The following is a 16,261-nucleotide window of genomic DNA, read 5'->3' on the forward strand; positions in this document are numbered from 1 at the left end:
CATGAACTCACTGGGTCCTCAGAACCACCAACTAGGCCAGTGGAATTCCTGAGTTATGTCTTATTCGTCTTTGAACTAGGTCGCTGCATTAGCTCAATAAATGTTCATTAAATGGGCAGGGTGTGGGGCCAAGAGCATAGCTGCTTAATCCATGTCCAGGTCTAGACCTGTGCTGTCCACAGAAATAGCAAGTGAGCCGCATGGGTTATTAATGAGGTACTTTGCATTTTCTTCATTCTAACCCTTCGCATTCCAGTGTATGCACGTCACACAGCACATCTCAGTTGAGACTGGTCACATTTCAAGTGCCGGGCCACCACATGTGGCTAGCTAGTGTCCGCCTCCTCAGAGCTTTCTCATACTAATTACCTGAGGCCACTGGGCTCCTTGTACCCCATGACCAAAAAAATCAGAGACGTTCTAAGTCAAGATTGCAGCAGAGGGAGAACGAGACAGAACAGTTAGACTGTTAGTAGCCGAGGACCAGCTCTGATACCAGATTGCTCATATTCCTGTGTATCTGTTGGAATTTGGGATTAATTGCCAGGTGGCAGTCGGATTATCCCAGAGACAGCAGCCAGGCACCATCCAACCCTAAGAGCCTTGGCTTTGCATTTGCACGTGAATTTTCCAATCTGCTGCTCACAGCTAATCCACAGGAGGGGGCCCTCCTTCCTCTTCTTCTTATTATTATTATTATTATTATTACTTACACAAGTTCATTCTTAAACGTACAACAGGCTCCAGAACAATGCTTCAGTCTAGCTATAGGTGGCAGGAATGTTAGGGCCCAGATGCTGAAACAGGGATGGCATTTAGGGTCAACCCTGCCCCATGTGCCAGGAACAGCTCACTTTTTGCCAGATTTCTTAAATCCCCCTGTGGCCAGGGGGCCCTGCCCACCCTGGACCCGAGATTTTAGCTCCTCGAGTTTCTTTTTTTGCTTCTGCTTGAAAGCCTTATCTCGTCCATCTCCTTGGCCTGCTTCTTGGGCTGTTTCAGGGGCCTTTCTTGCCACCTTCCACAGCAGACTTGGCGAGGTGCCTGCCGCCCCTTCCCCTGGAGCTGACACTTCGTCCTCGCAAGCAGACCTGCTTCACCGTCTCCCATCCCACTGTCTGTAGCTGATGTAAATCCTTCCAGACCCACTTCCGGCGCCCCGACCCAATCCACTTGCTGTATAAAACCGCTTGCAAAACCCCAGGACAATGGACATGCTGTCCTTCTTCCCTAACATGTTTCTGGAGGTTTAGACTCCATGCCCCAAGACTGGTCTTACTTTTTTTGCTACCAAGGGCCTAATAAACCCTTTCTTTTAAAAAGACTTTAGCCGTGATAGTTGAAATTCTTTGTTTAATTCGCACTACCTATGTCATCTTTGCATTCCTTACCAGTGTCTCGAATTCTGTCATTTGTTTGCGTGTTGTGACTCCCCCCACCCCCCACACACAATCCCTCCGTGCCATCCCTCAGGCACGGATTCACCTTGACCCGCGCCTGGCACAGAGCGGGCGCTCAGGAAGTACTGTTCCTGCCCGGTCCGTGTCCAGGGGGCCCCACTGGGCCCACGGCCGCCGCCTCCCCCGCCCCGCCCCGCCAGCCCTCCCCCAGACTGTCTCGGGATCTTGGTTTGAAATCAGGGACGTGACTGGGAGGAGTCTGCCCGCGGTGGATTTCCGCGCTGGGCTGCGCAGGGAGCCGCGCCGAGAGCATGGCGGAGCCCACCGTGTGCTCCTTCCTCACCAAGGTGCTGTGCGCCAACGGCGGCCGCATGTTCCTGCAGGACCTGCGCGCCCACGTGGAGCTCTCGGAGGCCAGGCTCCGGGACGTGCTGCGCCGGGCCGGGCCCGACCGCTTCCTGCTGCAGGAGGTGGAGGCGAAGGACGGCCCCTGGGACGCGGAGGCCGAAGTGGCGGCCGGCGCCGTGGGCGCGGGCGGCGGCGGCCCCTCGGCCTGCAGGGTGGTGGCGGTGTCCTCGGCGCGCCTGTGCGCCCGCTACCAGCGCGGCGAGTGCCAGGGCTGCGACCAGCTGCACTTCTGCCGCCGTCACATGCTGGGCAAGTGCCCGAACCGCGACTGCTGGTGAGGCACCGCGGGGAGGGGCGGGGCGGGGGCCGGGCAGCCTCGGGCCCGGGCAGGGGCGCCACCCCCGCGCGCGCGAAGGCCGCTGGAAGCCGGGACACAAAGGAGTTGAAGAAGGGGGCGGTGTGCCGGGGGCCGGCGACCTCCTCGGAAAGGGCGGAAGGGAAGTCTCCGGAAGGGGCCCCGCTGGGTCCTCCAGAGGAGGCCCGCCCTGGTCTGGTGCGGAATGAGGAGGGAGGCCAGCTCAACTGGGGTTTCTCAGACATCCCTGCCCGCGGACCCTGCACAGCACGGCTGGGAAAAATCAGGATTGGGGCTCTGGGGTTCATTTACTCCAGTGGTCTTTTGCCGGGTATTTGCGGATCCCATCAGATCCTTGGGGCCTGTTACACCGAGGTGGCCTCTTCCCACGTGAACACAAAGTTTTACAGAAACCAGTCTGAACTCGCTAGGTTTAGAAAGACCCATCCAGTCTGACCCTCGGGGACCGGAGGGGGTGGATGATTTGGGAGAGGTCGTCTGGGGCTGCCTTGGTTCACTCAAGCTCCCCAAAGCAGGGCCGGGGGCACGTTGGCGGCCTGTGGGGGTGGGCAGCTGTTTGGGGTGCAGAAGGCAAGTGCGGTCATCTGTGAAACAGGCGGGCACTCTCTGTCAAGGCAAGTGACTGGGGGCGGGGCAGGCTTGGCTTTACAGCGCCCTCATTTAAATGAAACAAACAAACCAACAAAATAAACGAAACAAAGCCCCAAAGCCCCAGCCCTGCCCAGTTGGTTGGAGCGTCATCCCGTAAACCTAAATGTCGCGGGTTCTGTCTTGGTCAGGGCACATGCCTGGGGTGCAGGTTTGGTCCCCAGTTAGGGCGCCTACGAGAGGCAACCTGGGCCTCTGATCCAGAGCTGTGTGTCCTAGGTCTACCTGTACCCTTTCCCATGATATCCACACACCTGTCAACATCCAAGTCCTGAAAAACCACGGGCTTTTTGGTCTCAATGAGGCCCAGCTTCGGATTCTGCTTTTACAGAACGACCCCTGCCTTCTACCGGAGGTGAGTCATCAGGAGTCGCCGTCAGGTGGTCTGCGGTGGGGGTGGGGGTGAGTGGGGAGCGGGCGAGGGGCGAGGGGCGAAGTCCCGAAGTCCCGACAGCCTGAGGTGTATGGGGGTGGGGTGGGATTACGGTACAGGGCTGACCTTTCTGGAGTCTCTGGTTTTACTGGACTTCAGTACATAGGGAATGACAGATTCCTGTGGTATACACACATAATAATAATGGCTACTTTTTTTTTGAGTGAATGCTAAACGCAAAGCAGTTTATATACTTTAGCTCATTAATAACCTGCCCCCATTTTGCAGGGGTGGAAACTGAGTTTCAGCTAGATCATGTAATTCACCTAAGGTCACGCAGTAAATGGCAGATTTGAATTTAGGTCTGTCTGTGAAGCCTGTGTTTTGTGAATGGCCCGTTTATGCTTTTGCCTTTTTTTTTTATGGAGGCATGTATCTTTTCCTGTGAATTGATAAGATGTCTTTAATGATAAAAAAACTATTTTCTGGTCATATTTGTTATAAGTATTTTCCGCCATTTACTTATTTGGGGGCCTTAGATGCCGATTTTAATTGCTTTGAGACAACATGATTTTGTTTCAAATGCTTAAAAAGTACCCACCATCACTGCTATAATGGCAAAGTTAGTATATTTGTGTTTGTTTGGCTAGACACAAATAATATTTTAAAAATAAAATAGCCCTGCCCCGGCTGATGTAGCTCAGTGGATTGAGCGTGGGCCTGGGAACCAAAGTGTCACCAGTTCAGTTCCTAGTCAGGGCACATGCCTGGGTTGCAGGCCAGGTGCCCAGTAGTGGGGCACGAGAGGCAACCACACATTGATGTTTCATTCCCTCTCTTTTTCGTTCCCTTCCCCTCTCTCTAAAAATAAATAAATAAAATCTTTAAAAAATAAAAAATAAACAAAATAGCCCTGGTCGGTGTGGCTCACTTGGTTGGAGCATTGTCCCCTTACCGAAGGGTTGCATGTTCAATCCCTGGTCTGGGTGTGTATGGGAGGCAACCAATTGATGCTTCTCTGTCCCTTCCTTTCTGTCTAAGGAGCAATGAAAAAGTGTCCCCGGGTGGGGATAAAAAGAGAAATAAATAAAAATAAAATAGTTGGAGTCTCAAAGGAAAATTTTACAAGACACTGCCAATTCAAAGTAGAGTTTTCTAAACATTGATGTTTTTTCCCTCTGCCTCTCTCTAAAAATCAATAAACATATCCTCTGGTGAGGATTAAAAAAAAAAAAAGAATTGGTCTCTCCTTGAGTCAAGGGGGCCAGCTTTTAATACCTGCGCAGAATTCCCTCACTGGTTACAGGTTTTGGGAAAGGTGGGCAGGTTAGCTGAGTGTTAGCACAGCTGGGGGAGACTGGGAGGGAGCACCGTAACCCTACCCATCCGCCTTTCTCCCAGTGATTTTAACAGCCATTGGCTTAAGAACCTTTCACTCAGCGATTTTAACAGCCGTTGGCTAAAAAGCCGCAGTGAAAACCACTGTTTTCAGTGTCACCTCATTTCTGCCCCAGGTGTGTTTGTGCTACAACAAAGGCGAAGCCCTGTACGGTTACTGCAACCTCAAGGACAAGTGCAACAAGTTTCACGTGTGCAAGTCCTTTGTCAGGGGAGAGTGCAAGCTGCAGAAGTGCAAACGATCCCATCAGCTCATTCACGCGGCATCCCTGAAGCTGCTGCAGGACCAGGGGCTGAACGTCCCCAGTGTCGTTAACTTCCAGATCATCTCTACCTACAGGCACGAGAAGCTGCACAAGATGCTCGAAAATAAAGGTGAGACCGTCAGAGGTAGACAGAGCTCCGTCCCTGATGTCACTTTGACCTGAAAGCGCTTCATGGGTTAATTAAGTGCTCTGTCCTAGGGGGAGCTTGGGACAGTCAGCATCTGTGAGAGAGAACTGTCTGTGGTTGTAGCCAAGCAGGGAAGGGCTCCAGTTTATTTTCAGGGCTGCCAGCTCATAACACCTGCCCGAGTGTTTGAACAGTGCGGCTCCTTGGTAGGTTGGGGGTCGTGAAGTAGGTAGACCAGTCTTAACCTCTTCACTAGGAAAAAAGAGGAGGGAGGTGGGCCAGTGACTGGAGAGGTAAGGATGATGTAGTGAGGCTTTCTTTATAAATTGAATTAAGGTTTCTTTTTTCCTTTTTTTTTCTTTTAAAGAGAAAGAGAAACATCAATGTGTGGCTGCCTCTCGAGCGCCCTTCCCACTGGGAATCTGGCCTGTAACCCAGGCATGTGCCCTGACTGGGAATCGAAGCAATGACCCTTTGGTTTGCAGGCCAGTGCTCAATCCACTGATCCACACCAGCCAGGGCTAAATTTTCTTTTTTTAATTGTTAGGAAAGTTTAACCACATTACGGAAAAATTTGGATAATAGAGTAGAAATAAAAATTGTACATGGCTCCACTTACTCTAATACACAGTAATTGTGACCATTTACTTGCAAGCCCTTCAGTTTTGTTGCTGTACAAAGACTGGTCCAGTCGTGGTCAAAGTAGGTACTGGTGTAATGTCTTAAATTGTCTCTTTATCCAACGTCATGACCATCTTTCCATATCGCTGCTCGGTCTGTCACTGTTTAGGTCTACGCAGTATGGTTTGGTGTTCTTTCATTGTGATGCATTTAGGTAACTTATTCTATTAGATTTGCCTGTAGCTGGAAATCAGTTTTACTGGGTGGTCGGCTCAGGAGAGCTGTTGATGGGAAGATTGTTATCATCAAAGCAGAGTCTCTAAGCTTTTACCATGGAGCTTTCTTACGTTGAGATGGTAGTGGCCGACTTCATGGGCAGGTGGCATGAAGGTAGGGGGCCTCTGCGTGTCCCGGTGTTGGAGGCTATCTGGGGCACCCTGAGTGGCGGCAGGGGCCTTCTCCTCTGTATTGTGTATGGGATCTGTCATGATCTCCATCTGGTCTTGGGTAGTGGGTCCCTCCTACTATGAAATAGTTTCTTTCTGCCTGCTCTGTGTGTGTGCATGGTGCGGACCCTGGCTCGTGAGGTCCGCCACATTGTGGATGAGGCACGAGAAAGTCACACGGACTACTGAGTCCCGTGGAGGAAAAGGGACGGCATGGCTTCTCTCTCAAGAGGAGAAAAAGCCTCAGCCCTCACCTTGACTGGCCTTTATTTCTTTTCTGGGCACATTACATGATGGTCCTCATTTACTAAGCACAGGTTCACTTTAGGTGGTTACTTTTTACAGAAAACAAAGGAGAGGATGTTGCTAGTCACATCACAGAAGAAGGATACTTGCAAATGCAAAGGGAAAAGTGGTTGAACTGGTTACACTTGTCCTTAGAAGGTTTAGCAAGGATTTTAGGAATTTACCTTGAAGATATGCAGTAAATGTTTGCTGCCTCAATTCAGGTTGAGGGAGTTTCAGTAAAAGCAAGTCTCATAACAGTCTAGGTACAGTGCAGGCCTGATTCCCCACGGGAGAACCTGTCCGTGGGTGTGGGTCCTGTCTGGGCCCACACCATGCAGAACGGTCTCCTATATGTGCATATGTGTGTTTAACATATTTTAAATCCGAAGACCCAAACTCTCCAGAGTTTTGTCTGAGATCTGATTCACTAGGCTGATGTTGCCACTATAACATGAAACTTAGAAATGACAAAAGGAGTGTCTTAGGAAGCCTCATGTCTTTCTTCTTTCTAGATAATTCAGCTGCTTCTGCTGAGCACGCACAGAGCCCTGAGAAGCAAGGAGGGCCCGTTGCTGTGGCTGCAGAAGCCCGTCCCCCGGTTTCTGTCCCTGCCCCGTCGGCCAAGAAGCCAGGTAAACCATAAAGGATGTCAGCGAAATAGGAGAAGCTTCTGCAATTGGAAGGTCGGAAAACAAAGCTTCTGTTGAGCTTCGATTTGTAACTATCCATTCACTGAATGATCTCTTAAAAATACCTACCTCACAAGGTGCTGTGACAATTCAAGAAGATGCAAAAGGAGACATTGTCCGATTTGGAGGATAAGGTTGGGGACGAGGTTGGACACAGAGCAGGCAAAGGGAGGGTAAATCCTGAGCGCAGGTGGGGCCCGTGCAGGGCGAGCCCTGGCTGTGGCAGCTTCTGCCTGCAGTTCCTGAGAGCTCTTTTCCCAGGCTGGCGGGAAGCTCCCACACACGCAGCTCCCTGCTGACCTGCTCGGTGGGCCGGCCACGGGTTTTCCGTATGCCCATGTGTGCCGTTTCAGTACGTCACCTTCATGTCCTTCCTTTTCCACTCAATGTGCCATAAGCATCCTCCCGTATGTGTTCACGTTTATCACACATGATCATTGTTATGCACAGAAGCACGAATATATCATAGTTTACTTGTTGCCCTTATCCTGGGGAAACAATTTGCTGGGATTTCCAACAAATTTTGAATATAACTCTTCAAATCCACACAATAGTGAATTTTTAAAGTTAGTCTTTTGCTTGGCTTATAGTTGCAAAATGATAGTGCTTTTTGCATTTCTTTAAATTTAGGCGCGGGTGAATATTTTTCTGTGTGTGCTTCCTGTAGGTCTTTATTTTGTGCATTTTGTACATGCCCTTTAGTTACTGGGGCATGCGATTACCTCCTCTGTGCTGATGAGGGATGGCCTTGAATTAGGTGCCTTAATTTTTTATAAAAGGATGTCAACCGTACTGTGCTCATATTCACATCCGTCTCCTGTGGCCGCGCCCTCAGGCAGCACGGAGAGTATGTAACTGCTGGGTGCTGACCGCCACTTTCTACCTCACTCTGTCTACGCTGCTCTTATTAAACTCGGACCAAAGCCCACTTGCTGTGGTTTGAAGGATGTGCAGTGCATCCATTCCTCGAAATCGTGTCCCTCCTTCTATGGATCGCGGTGGACCATCAGAAAGCTATATACCTCGCCCACTGCATGTTGACTCTCCCCTTCCACCCCTCCCCATTGCCCCATCCAGATGTCGTCACTGAGTCATACCTAGATGTTCGGTTCTTTGCTTTTATCCCCTGACTGGGAATCGAACCAGCAACCTTTTGGTTCACAGGCTGGTACACTCAGTCCACTGAGCCGCACCAGCCAGCTTTGTTTTTATCAAAAGGTACCACAGAAAAGCAGCTGTATGAAATCCTCCCCTGTGTGTGCCGTAGTAATATCCCAAATGTCGATGTGTAAAGCGTTTTTAGAAATACTGAACTGTCCTGCAATAACATTTGAGAAAAAGGGGCAAGGTAGTGAGTTGGTTTTTTTTGTAAAGCTAAGTTTATTTAATTGAGAGAAACGTTTGTCATGCAGTTCTCTCTTTTCTGTTGGGGAAGGTGTCCAAAACGTGCCCCTTATAAAGGGAGGGATTGCCGCGTTCTCTCCTAATGGGCAGTGAGAGTGCTGTGACCTACGCTCATCTCCCCACTTTGGTTGTCAACGGTGGTGTTTCGGAGGGCCCCGATGTCCGCATACCTCGTTGCTTTGTGCCTGGTTCTGATTTCTCCTGGTGCTAATTTTTTTCTGAAAAAATGGTTTTATGTTTTATTATCATCATTATTTACATTTTATCCTTTTTTTCCATGTATTTTTGTTGTAAGCCATCCACAATCCTTAATGGAAACAGTATAGTATATAAGTGCGTATTCTTTACATTAAGGGACTTGGTAGGCTTTTATACTATTGTGTTTTTTTATATATCTTATAATTATGCTTTTACATATGAAGTTAGTGACCCTATGTAATCCTTGTTGCAATATTTTATCCAGATCTATAATATTCCACTTTAATCTTACTTTTTTGGTGTTTATGCTGTCTTATTTTCACTGGATGATCAGCCGTTAGAGAGTTATCATGTTAGACTTGGGGAGACGTTTCCTTCGGCAATTCACGGGGGCTTTTGAGATGGGGCCGCGCATCTCCAGCCTCCACAGAGTCAGCATAACCTAAACCGAATGATCCCCGTTTTTCCAGACTTGTTCCTCCTCTTGGTTTTTATTTTGGAGGGTCACCACCTAATGACTTAAGCCAGAAACCTGCAAATCGTCCTCTGCTTGCTTTCTCCTTGTTCCCAGTGTCACATTGGTTACATAGCATTGGAGACTTTTTCCCCTCAAAAAGCTCTCAAATTTTTACCCTTCTCTGTCCGTTTTTTTCCCGTTCCCTCCACGCTGCCTTGTCGCACACCCTCGTCACCTCTTACAGAACTCAGTGGTTTTCAGGCCACGTCTCAGAAGTTTTTTGTGGGAGTTGCTAGGTGACTCCCCTTCAATGATGGTAGCCCCATTTTAATTTTAATTTTAATTTAATTTTTTATCCTCACCTGAGGACATGCTTACTGATTTTAGAGAGAGAGAAAAGGAGGGAGATAGAGAGGGAGAGAAACGTCCATCAGTTGCCTCTTGTACATGTCCCAGCCAGGGACCAAACCCACAACCCAGGCATGTGCCCTAACCGGGAAGTGAACCCATGATCTTTCGGTTTGTGGGAAGATGCCCAACCAACACACTAGGCAGGGTGCCTTTTTAATTTTTAATTAATAGAGGACTTCATTGATTTCCTTACCACCCTTCTCTCCCTCTGTCTTCCCTTCTGCTGCCTGCTTGATCTTTGAAATTCAGACCCGCTCATATCGCTTTTTCCTGCCATAAAGTTTATCGGTCCCTATCACTAGGGGAGGAGTCATGACCTCGCATGGCCGTGGGGACCAGAAAGGTGAGTGAGTGGAGGCGGTGAGCTGGATGCAGGAGGACGGGGGGGGGCGTGCTGTGGTGAGTCGATCCATCTGCAAGGGGCACCTGCCTCTCGCCTCCATGTGGGAATGTGGTCCAGTTTGTCATATTGTCCAATTTGACAAAGAAGCCAGAATCCAATTTTTTAGAAGAAATTTTCAGATTTTAAATATCGAGTTTTTAAAATGCAGACCAGTGTCGTGGGTACAAACCTACTTGCAATTTTTTGGAATGGGCCCTTTGATCTTGCGCTGTGTGTCTAAGCGATGTTCCCCTCAGGGTCCTCTCTCTCCCCACCTGCCCCCAAACCTGGTAAGATTAGGTGCTTTAAAATGCCCAGGTAACCTCTCCCGACCCCTAGAGAGTTCTCAGATCTCTCATGTAGCACTTACTTCCGTACATGTCAGTGCCTTCTGTTTTTATTCCCTAGCTTTGAGCAAAAAACATTATTTAATCTTCTTGGCAATTCTGACACTTGGTAGTTAGATATTTTTCGGCCTAATGATGAGCTAAACTCTGCCTTTGAATCCATCCAGTCAGTGTCATATTGCTCTGCATTGTTTTTTCTTCCCACATATATATTTTAATATTCAAAAAACTTTTTCCCTGAAGAAATGTGTTATATAAAGTAAACATCCTTTCAGTGCTTCAGTTTGAAACGTCTAGATCTAAAATGAACACTTTAAGAAAATATTTGTCTTTTAGTGCATTGCCTTTGTTCTAACAGTGTGTAGAAGGCCTATTTTTTCCTAAAGTCATAGCTGCAAAAATATTTGTCTTTTCTTACTTATCTCTATTTTGTGTTAAGTAAAATTGTGATAAAAAGATTTTTAAATTTCTTATTAAATATGATGTTAGTTGTTGGTTTTAAACAAATGTTACCTACTTAAAGGGAATCACATCTATTGTTTGTTAGAAGCTTTTAGTAGGAATTGGTATCTTTGTTGTCATCACAAGTTTTATCATTTAAATCACTCAGTATGATTATATTAATAGTTTTCACTATATTAAAACATCCTTAAATTCTGGGTAAGCTCTACTTGACTATGGCTTTATATTCTTTTAATGTATTTTCCCTCTAATTGGTAACTTTTATTTTAAGTGTATGCATTTATACATTTATAAATAAAATACATTTACACTTTATGTGTGTGTATAGTAATTTCTCTTTGTTTTTATCATGAGATACTCACTATACTCACAGTAAATTTTTTCCTGAGTGCTGTTTTGAGTTTTGTCCACTGATATGTGATGTCATTGTTTTTGTTCTTTTCCGGCTTTATTGAGACATAGTTGCCGTTATCGCTGTGGGAGTGTAAGGTGTGCAAGGTGTGTGACGCACGCACAGGTGCAGAATGATCACCAAGATGATGAGCATGGTGTGCCGACCACCGGGCACCGCATGCTCATCGCCACGTTAAGCTGACGTATTGCTGTCTCAGTGGATCAGGCTCTCTAGTATCGTCTAGGAATACTTTTCCAAAAGATTTTTTTTGGAAAATATAATAATATAGCATTGTAGAAATTTTGGGGGATACAGGAATGTATTAGGAAGTAATAATTACCTATCATCCTAGTGTGTAGAGGCAATCACTTAATACTTTAGGATATCCTTTTTAGTCATTTTTTTCATGCACATGTTCTTAAATATTGAGGATATACCATGTATACAACTTCATATTATGCTGTTTTGGACTGATATTTTTAAAGCATTTTCCTACATCATTGAAAGCATTCATAATTATATTTGATAGTTGTATTATATTTCCTATGTATCATTTATTTAATTACAGTCCTATTGTTGGATATTTATTGTTTACTATATTTGGCAGATAAATCTTTGTCTAAATTTCTGATTATTTTATTAGAATAGATTTCTAGATATGAATACTCTTCCAGAGATACTAATACTTTTATATTTTCCATGTTTTCTGTATGCCTTTTATTTAATTTTATTATTTTATTTTTTATTGATTTTAGAGAAGAATGGAGGAAGAGAGAGAGAGAGAGAGAGAGAGAAGCATTGATTGGTGGTTCCACTTACTTATGCATTCATTGGTTGATTCCTGTATGTGCCCTGACTGGGGATCGAACCCCCAATCTTGGTGCATCAGGACAATGCTCTAACCAATTGAGCTAACCAGCCAGGGTCAGAAATATTAATATTTTGGTAATGAAAAAGTACTTCAAAATTGTCTATTACAGCGGCTGCACCCCTTACATTCTCAGCGGCGTGGGGACGCTTGTCTTCAACAGCCTGTGTTCCAGGCTCGTTCTGATGGAAGAGACGGGGTACCTGTTGTTTGCTAAGGGGTTCTTCTGGGCAGATATTTAGGAAGATACATTGGTAGCAAGTGCTACTTACCTACACACTAAAGGCTGTATTTTAATCAATTTATTATGCAAGAACACGGCTATGTTACGTGCAATTTCTGTTTTATCTTTACTGAGATTTCCTTTTTGCTTGACGTTTACCTGCGTGTTTTGTTTGTTTTTGTGAACTGATCATGCATTTATCTTACAAGGGTAAAACTATTTCCGTGGTGCCTCCGAGGTGCTCTCTCTCAAATGTTTATGTCCCAGGTAAATTTTTGTTTCATTTGGAAAGCGAAACCGCCTCCCTCTGATACACACAGCAGGCTCTCAGCTCAGGGAAGCGTCGGTCTGCTAACCTGCGTGGACTGTATCTGCTTTCAAGTTCCGGAGGGGATGCTCTGGCTGAGGAACACTTGGAAAGGCCTCAGACAAAGCTTCCTTTGCCTCCCACTCTTCCCCAGCCTTATCCAACCACACCAGAAAACAGACAGGCGGTCCAGAAAGCATTTTCCTTGTTTGGTCTCTTGGCTGCATATGTTCATGCTGCCTGCTCTTGTCTCCAGGTGTTGGGGCTCCTGACATCTGAATCTCGCTTTCTGAAACCGTGTCTAGCTTGGCTTCTCTTAGTGCCTGCATCTCTAGCTGCAAGCCCTTGTATCCACTTGAACCCTGTTCCTCACACCTAGCCTATCAGGTGAGATAGGAAGGAACTTTCCCAGCGGCTGCATTCCTGGGCTCCCCATCACTCACCACGCTGGCTGAGATAGTTCCGGTACAGGAGCAGCAGGCACAGAGACCAGAGACGGCTGGCTCCATGGACAAATTGCTCTGTGTTAGTTATCTGGGTGACAGAGACTAGCATAGCGTCCCCACCACGCAACCACCTGGCATTATATACCCACCGTCCTCTTTCTCCCTCCCAGGACAATCTGTAGAGAATCCAGTGAGTGCCCTGACCGCTGCCTGTCAAAGACAGAGCAACCCTCGGGGCTCACATGCGACATCAAGATACATCATCACGATGGGTTAGGTCGCGCCGCAGCAGCAAACACTACCAAATCTCGTGACAGAGTGACAGAGGTTTATTTTCCACTTGTGTTCATCCTGGTCAGGTTCCATTCTGTTCCATGTCCTTTTCACTTTGGGACCTGGTTTGACACAGTACCCCCATCTGGACCAGTGCTGCTGCCCTGGCAAGGAGAAACCCCAACCTGGCTCTTTAAAGGGTCTACTCTCATTGCATTGGCCAAAGCAAATCATGTGGGCACCCTGCGTGCAACATATGATCCTATGTGGAGGGGTTTGGTGGGTCACATGGCCAAGCCTAGTGTCAATGGGCAAGGACGATAATATGCCCTGAAGAGGGAGCAGTAAGTATTGTTAACTAGAAGATAGTCACCCACAGGATGCAGCTCAGACAGGTGGCCTTCCTTGGCTGCCGTGGACTTGGTGGGGGTGTGCATTTCCCTTTAAGAATGCTGTAGAATTCCCGATGCTGCCATACTTTTCCTGCTTCCACTGAGATGTGTGAAGCCCTGCTGACAATGGAGTTCAAACCAAGTTACTGGCTGCAGCGTTCTGATTCTGTCTTACAGCTGGAGGGACCCAGACTTGGGAAAGGCTCGGATGTGGGGCCAAGTGGCTAAACCCTTCAGGCTGAGGTGTGGCTTAGGCTGGGTGACTGGCTGTCCCTGTGTGCCCAGGACTGAGGGGTTTCTTGGGACAGTGTCAGGTGTATCGGGACTACTGGTCACCCTGCCTTAGGTGCTCTCCATGTTGCCTCTTTTTTCCAACAATGTCTTCTTGTGCAGCTGGGCCAAGGAGGTAGGTGGATGCTTTGTGTAGCATTTATAATCCCTGATTGAATCAGCGAAGCCTGGGAAGTTGTGTGTGTGCGTGCCCGTGCCTTTATTGAGGAAGGAAAAGCTCATCCTGTGGGAATGGATATTGCTTATGATTCATCCGATGAGGCAGTAGATGCTGCGTGTAAGTTACCACAGGCAATCCCAGCTGAAACAGACAGACCTCGTGGAAAACCACCACAGGGGTGGTGGTGGCTGCCACCCCACGCCTCTGGGCCTCGTTTTGCTTCTAAGATAATAGGGCAGGGGACAGCTGCAGGTGGCAGGCCAAGATCTTGAGACACTACTCATCTGTAACCACTGAGTGTCAGAGGTTTACTAGTAAAAGGACTTCATCACCAACCCGTGCACTGTCCCCTCCCCAAGTCCCTCCCACGATCACCAGCTTGGTGATAAACGTTCTCATCCACCCTCTGCCCTGAGCCTCCAAGCGCATCAGGCACCACCATTCAGTTTATGGAGGGAGGTTTCCACTCCCATGAACTTCCTAACCACCTCGTCCCTGACTATTCATGTTCTGGTCCACGTGGCCCTGCCCGTTGGTCTGTGGCTGGTTAATAAAATTATATAGGTTTTAGGTGTACAGTTCTATATTACATCATCTATATGTTGCAGCAATTTTTCAACCAGTGTGCCACAAGAATTTTTAAAACATGCAGTACCTGACTAGTCAGGGGCACTGAGATCTTTTCCCTTAGATTGTGAAATAAAAAAATGACAACAGCCAACATAACTATAGCTGTCCAATGTGAATGAATCAAAATTACACCTATTTTTTTATCAGATGGGCAAAAATATATATTTTTGGTGTGCTGCAGAATTTTAGTCACTAGTGTATGTGTGCCCTGGGATGCAGAGGCTTGGAAACCGCTGGTGTATTGTATTGCGTGTTTGCCACCTGAACTCAAGTCTCTTTCCCATTTTTGGCTCTAGGTTGACCAGATGTCTGCATACCCAATTTTAAGTTCAGGTGAGAAGAAAGCAACTAGCCAGAAGAAGTGCAACTGCCTGCCCACTAAATCCACCTTCCTTTCCCCTCAGGCTGATGCAGTACAGCACTCTGATTCTGGGTCCTAGGCTTCTTTCCTGACTTTTGGCTTTTGATGACTTTTATTTGAACTAGTGGGTACTGGTTAATTTCTGTTAATGTTTTTTCCTGTCAGTCTTGACTCTGCCCATGGGTCGTACAGCCATGCTGCAGGTCCTGCATCCAAGGCAAGCAATGTTTGTTTTAAAATGTAGACTTTGGCCCTGGCTGGTGTGGCTCAGTGGATTGAGCACTGGCCTGTGAACCAGAGGGTCGACGGTTGGATTCCCAGTCAGGGCACATGCCTGGGCTGTGGGCCAGGTTCCCAGTATGGGGGCACATGAGAGGCAACCACACATTGATGTTTGTCTCCCTCTCTTTCTCCTTCTCTTCCCTTCTGTAAAATAAATAAATAAACTCTTAAAAAATAAAATGTAGATTTTGCCTTCATTCAGGTATGTTGAAGCCAACAGATCAGGAGAAAAGACTGTATATGACTCACAGGTCCCAAGAGGAGGGGGCAAGATGCACGACGCAGAGCCACAGAGAGGACATCAAGGTCAGTCACAGGCAGAGGCAGAGAACAGGAGAGAGAGGGAGAAAGAGATGGCGAGAGAGACAGGAGTGGATAAGCAGGTTTAGGATAGGTTACTTTGAGTACCGACGTTGGGCTGTAGGGTGTGGGGGTTGCCTCTGGTTGTCTGATGCGTAGCTCTGGGGTAATGGGGCAGAATAGTGTCAGAGCAAATAAGTCAGGAGGTCTGGGGATATGAGCTCCGGTCCTGTGAGCTTGCAAAGGAGAGGGAGTGGGGACGGGACGGGGAGGAGGTTGTTGTCTATTCCCAGGGTCCTAGGGTCCTAACCCTGCGAGAGCCAAGCCCTCCTTCATCTGCAAGGCCCTAGGTGTGAACATTTCAGGTACAGAAACTAAAACCCATGAGTAGTACAGTATTTAAAACACACTCAGTCCTTCATGGGCAGGACTTGACATTAGTTACCCAGCCAAATCCAGTACTAGGTGATACCCTGGTGGTTACTTGGCACTGGATTTGTTGCTTGGTCATCAATAATAATACTACTAATACTGCTAATAATAAAGTAGCTCTTGTTGGGCCAGCACTGTATATGGCACCTATAATGGTAGATTGGTTGTAAAAATGTCCCTGTAACCTACTCCTCCCTATATCCATGTCCTTTGCCCTGTGACTTTGTAGCTCCTCCCACCAGATGGGAGTTTCTCTCCCCA

General features: G+C 47.3%; 1 protein-coding gene across 1 annotated transcript; it reads left to right on the forward strand.

Annotated features, from left to right (window-relative positions):
• Window positions 1-1,674: 1,674 nt before the first annotated feature.
• On the forward strand, window positions 1,675-10,911 carry ZC3HAV1L (zinc finger CCCH-type containing, antiviral 1 like). Its single transcript, XM_045855522.1, has 4 exons — window positions 1,675-2,082; window positions 2,992-3,127; window positions 4,660-4,918; window positions 6,804-10,911. Exons 1-4 carry the CDS (start codon window positions 1,712-1,714, stop codon window positions 6,932-6,934), a joined length of 897 nt encoding a protein of 298 aa, XP_045711478.1. The 5' UTR covers window positions 1,675-1,711; the 3' UTR covers window positions 6,935-10,911.
• Window positions 10,912-16,261: the final 5,350 nt, after the last annotated feature.

This window comes from Phyllostomus hastatus, unplaced genomic scaffold, assembly GCF_019186645.2.
Source record: "Phyllostomus hastatus isolate PE091 unplaced genomic scaffold, TTU_PhHast_1.1 phas_scaffold_114, whole genome shotgun sequence".
Classification (NCBI taxonomy): Eukaryota; Metazoa; Chordata; class Mammalia; order Chiroptera; family Phyllostomidae; genus Phyllostomus; species Phyllostomus hastatus.

What these genes read in the sequence shown, in the direction of transcription:
- ZC3HAV1L (XM_045855522.1), top strand. Translation starts at nt 1,712, where the DNA reads ATGGCGGAGCCCACCGTGTGCTCCTTCCTCACCAAGGTGCTGTGCGCC. An exon ending in TGCCCGAACCGCGACTGCTG is followed by an intron (nt 2,083 to 2,991) that starts GTGAGGCACCGC and finishes TGTGTGTCCTAG; the next exon opens with GTCTACCTGTACCCTTTCCC. An exon ending in CAAGATGCTCGAAAATAAAG is followed by an intron (nt 4,919 to 6,803) that starts GTGAGACCGTCA and finishes TCTTCTTTCTAG; the next exon opens with ATAATTCAGCTGCTTCTGCT.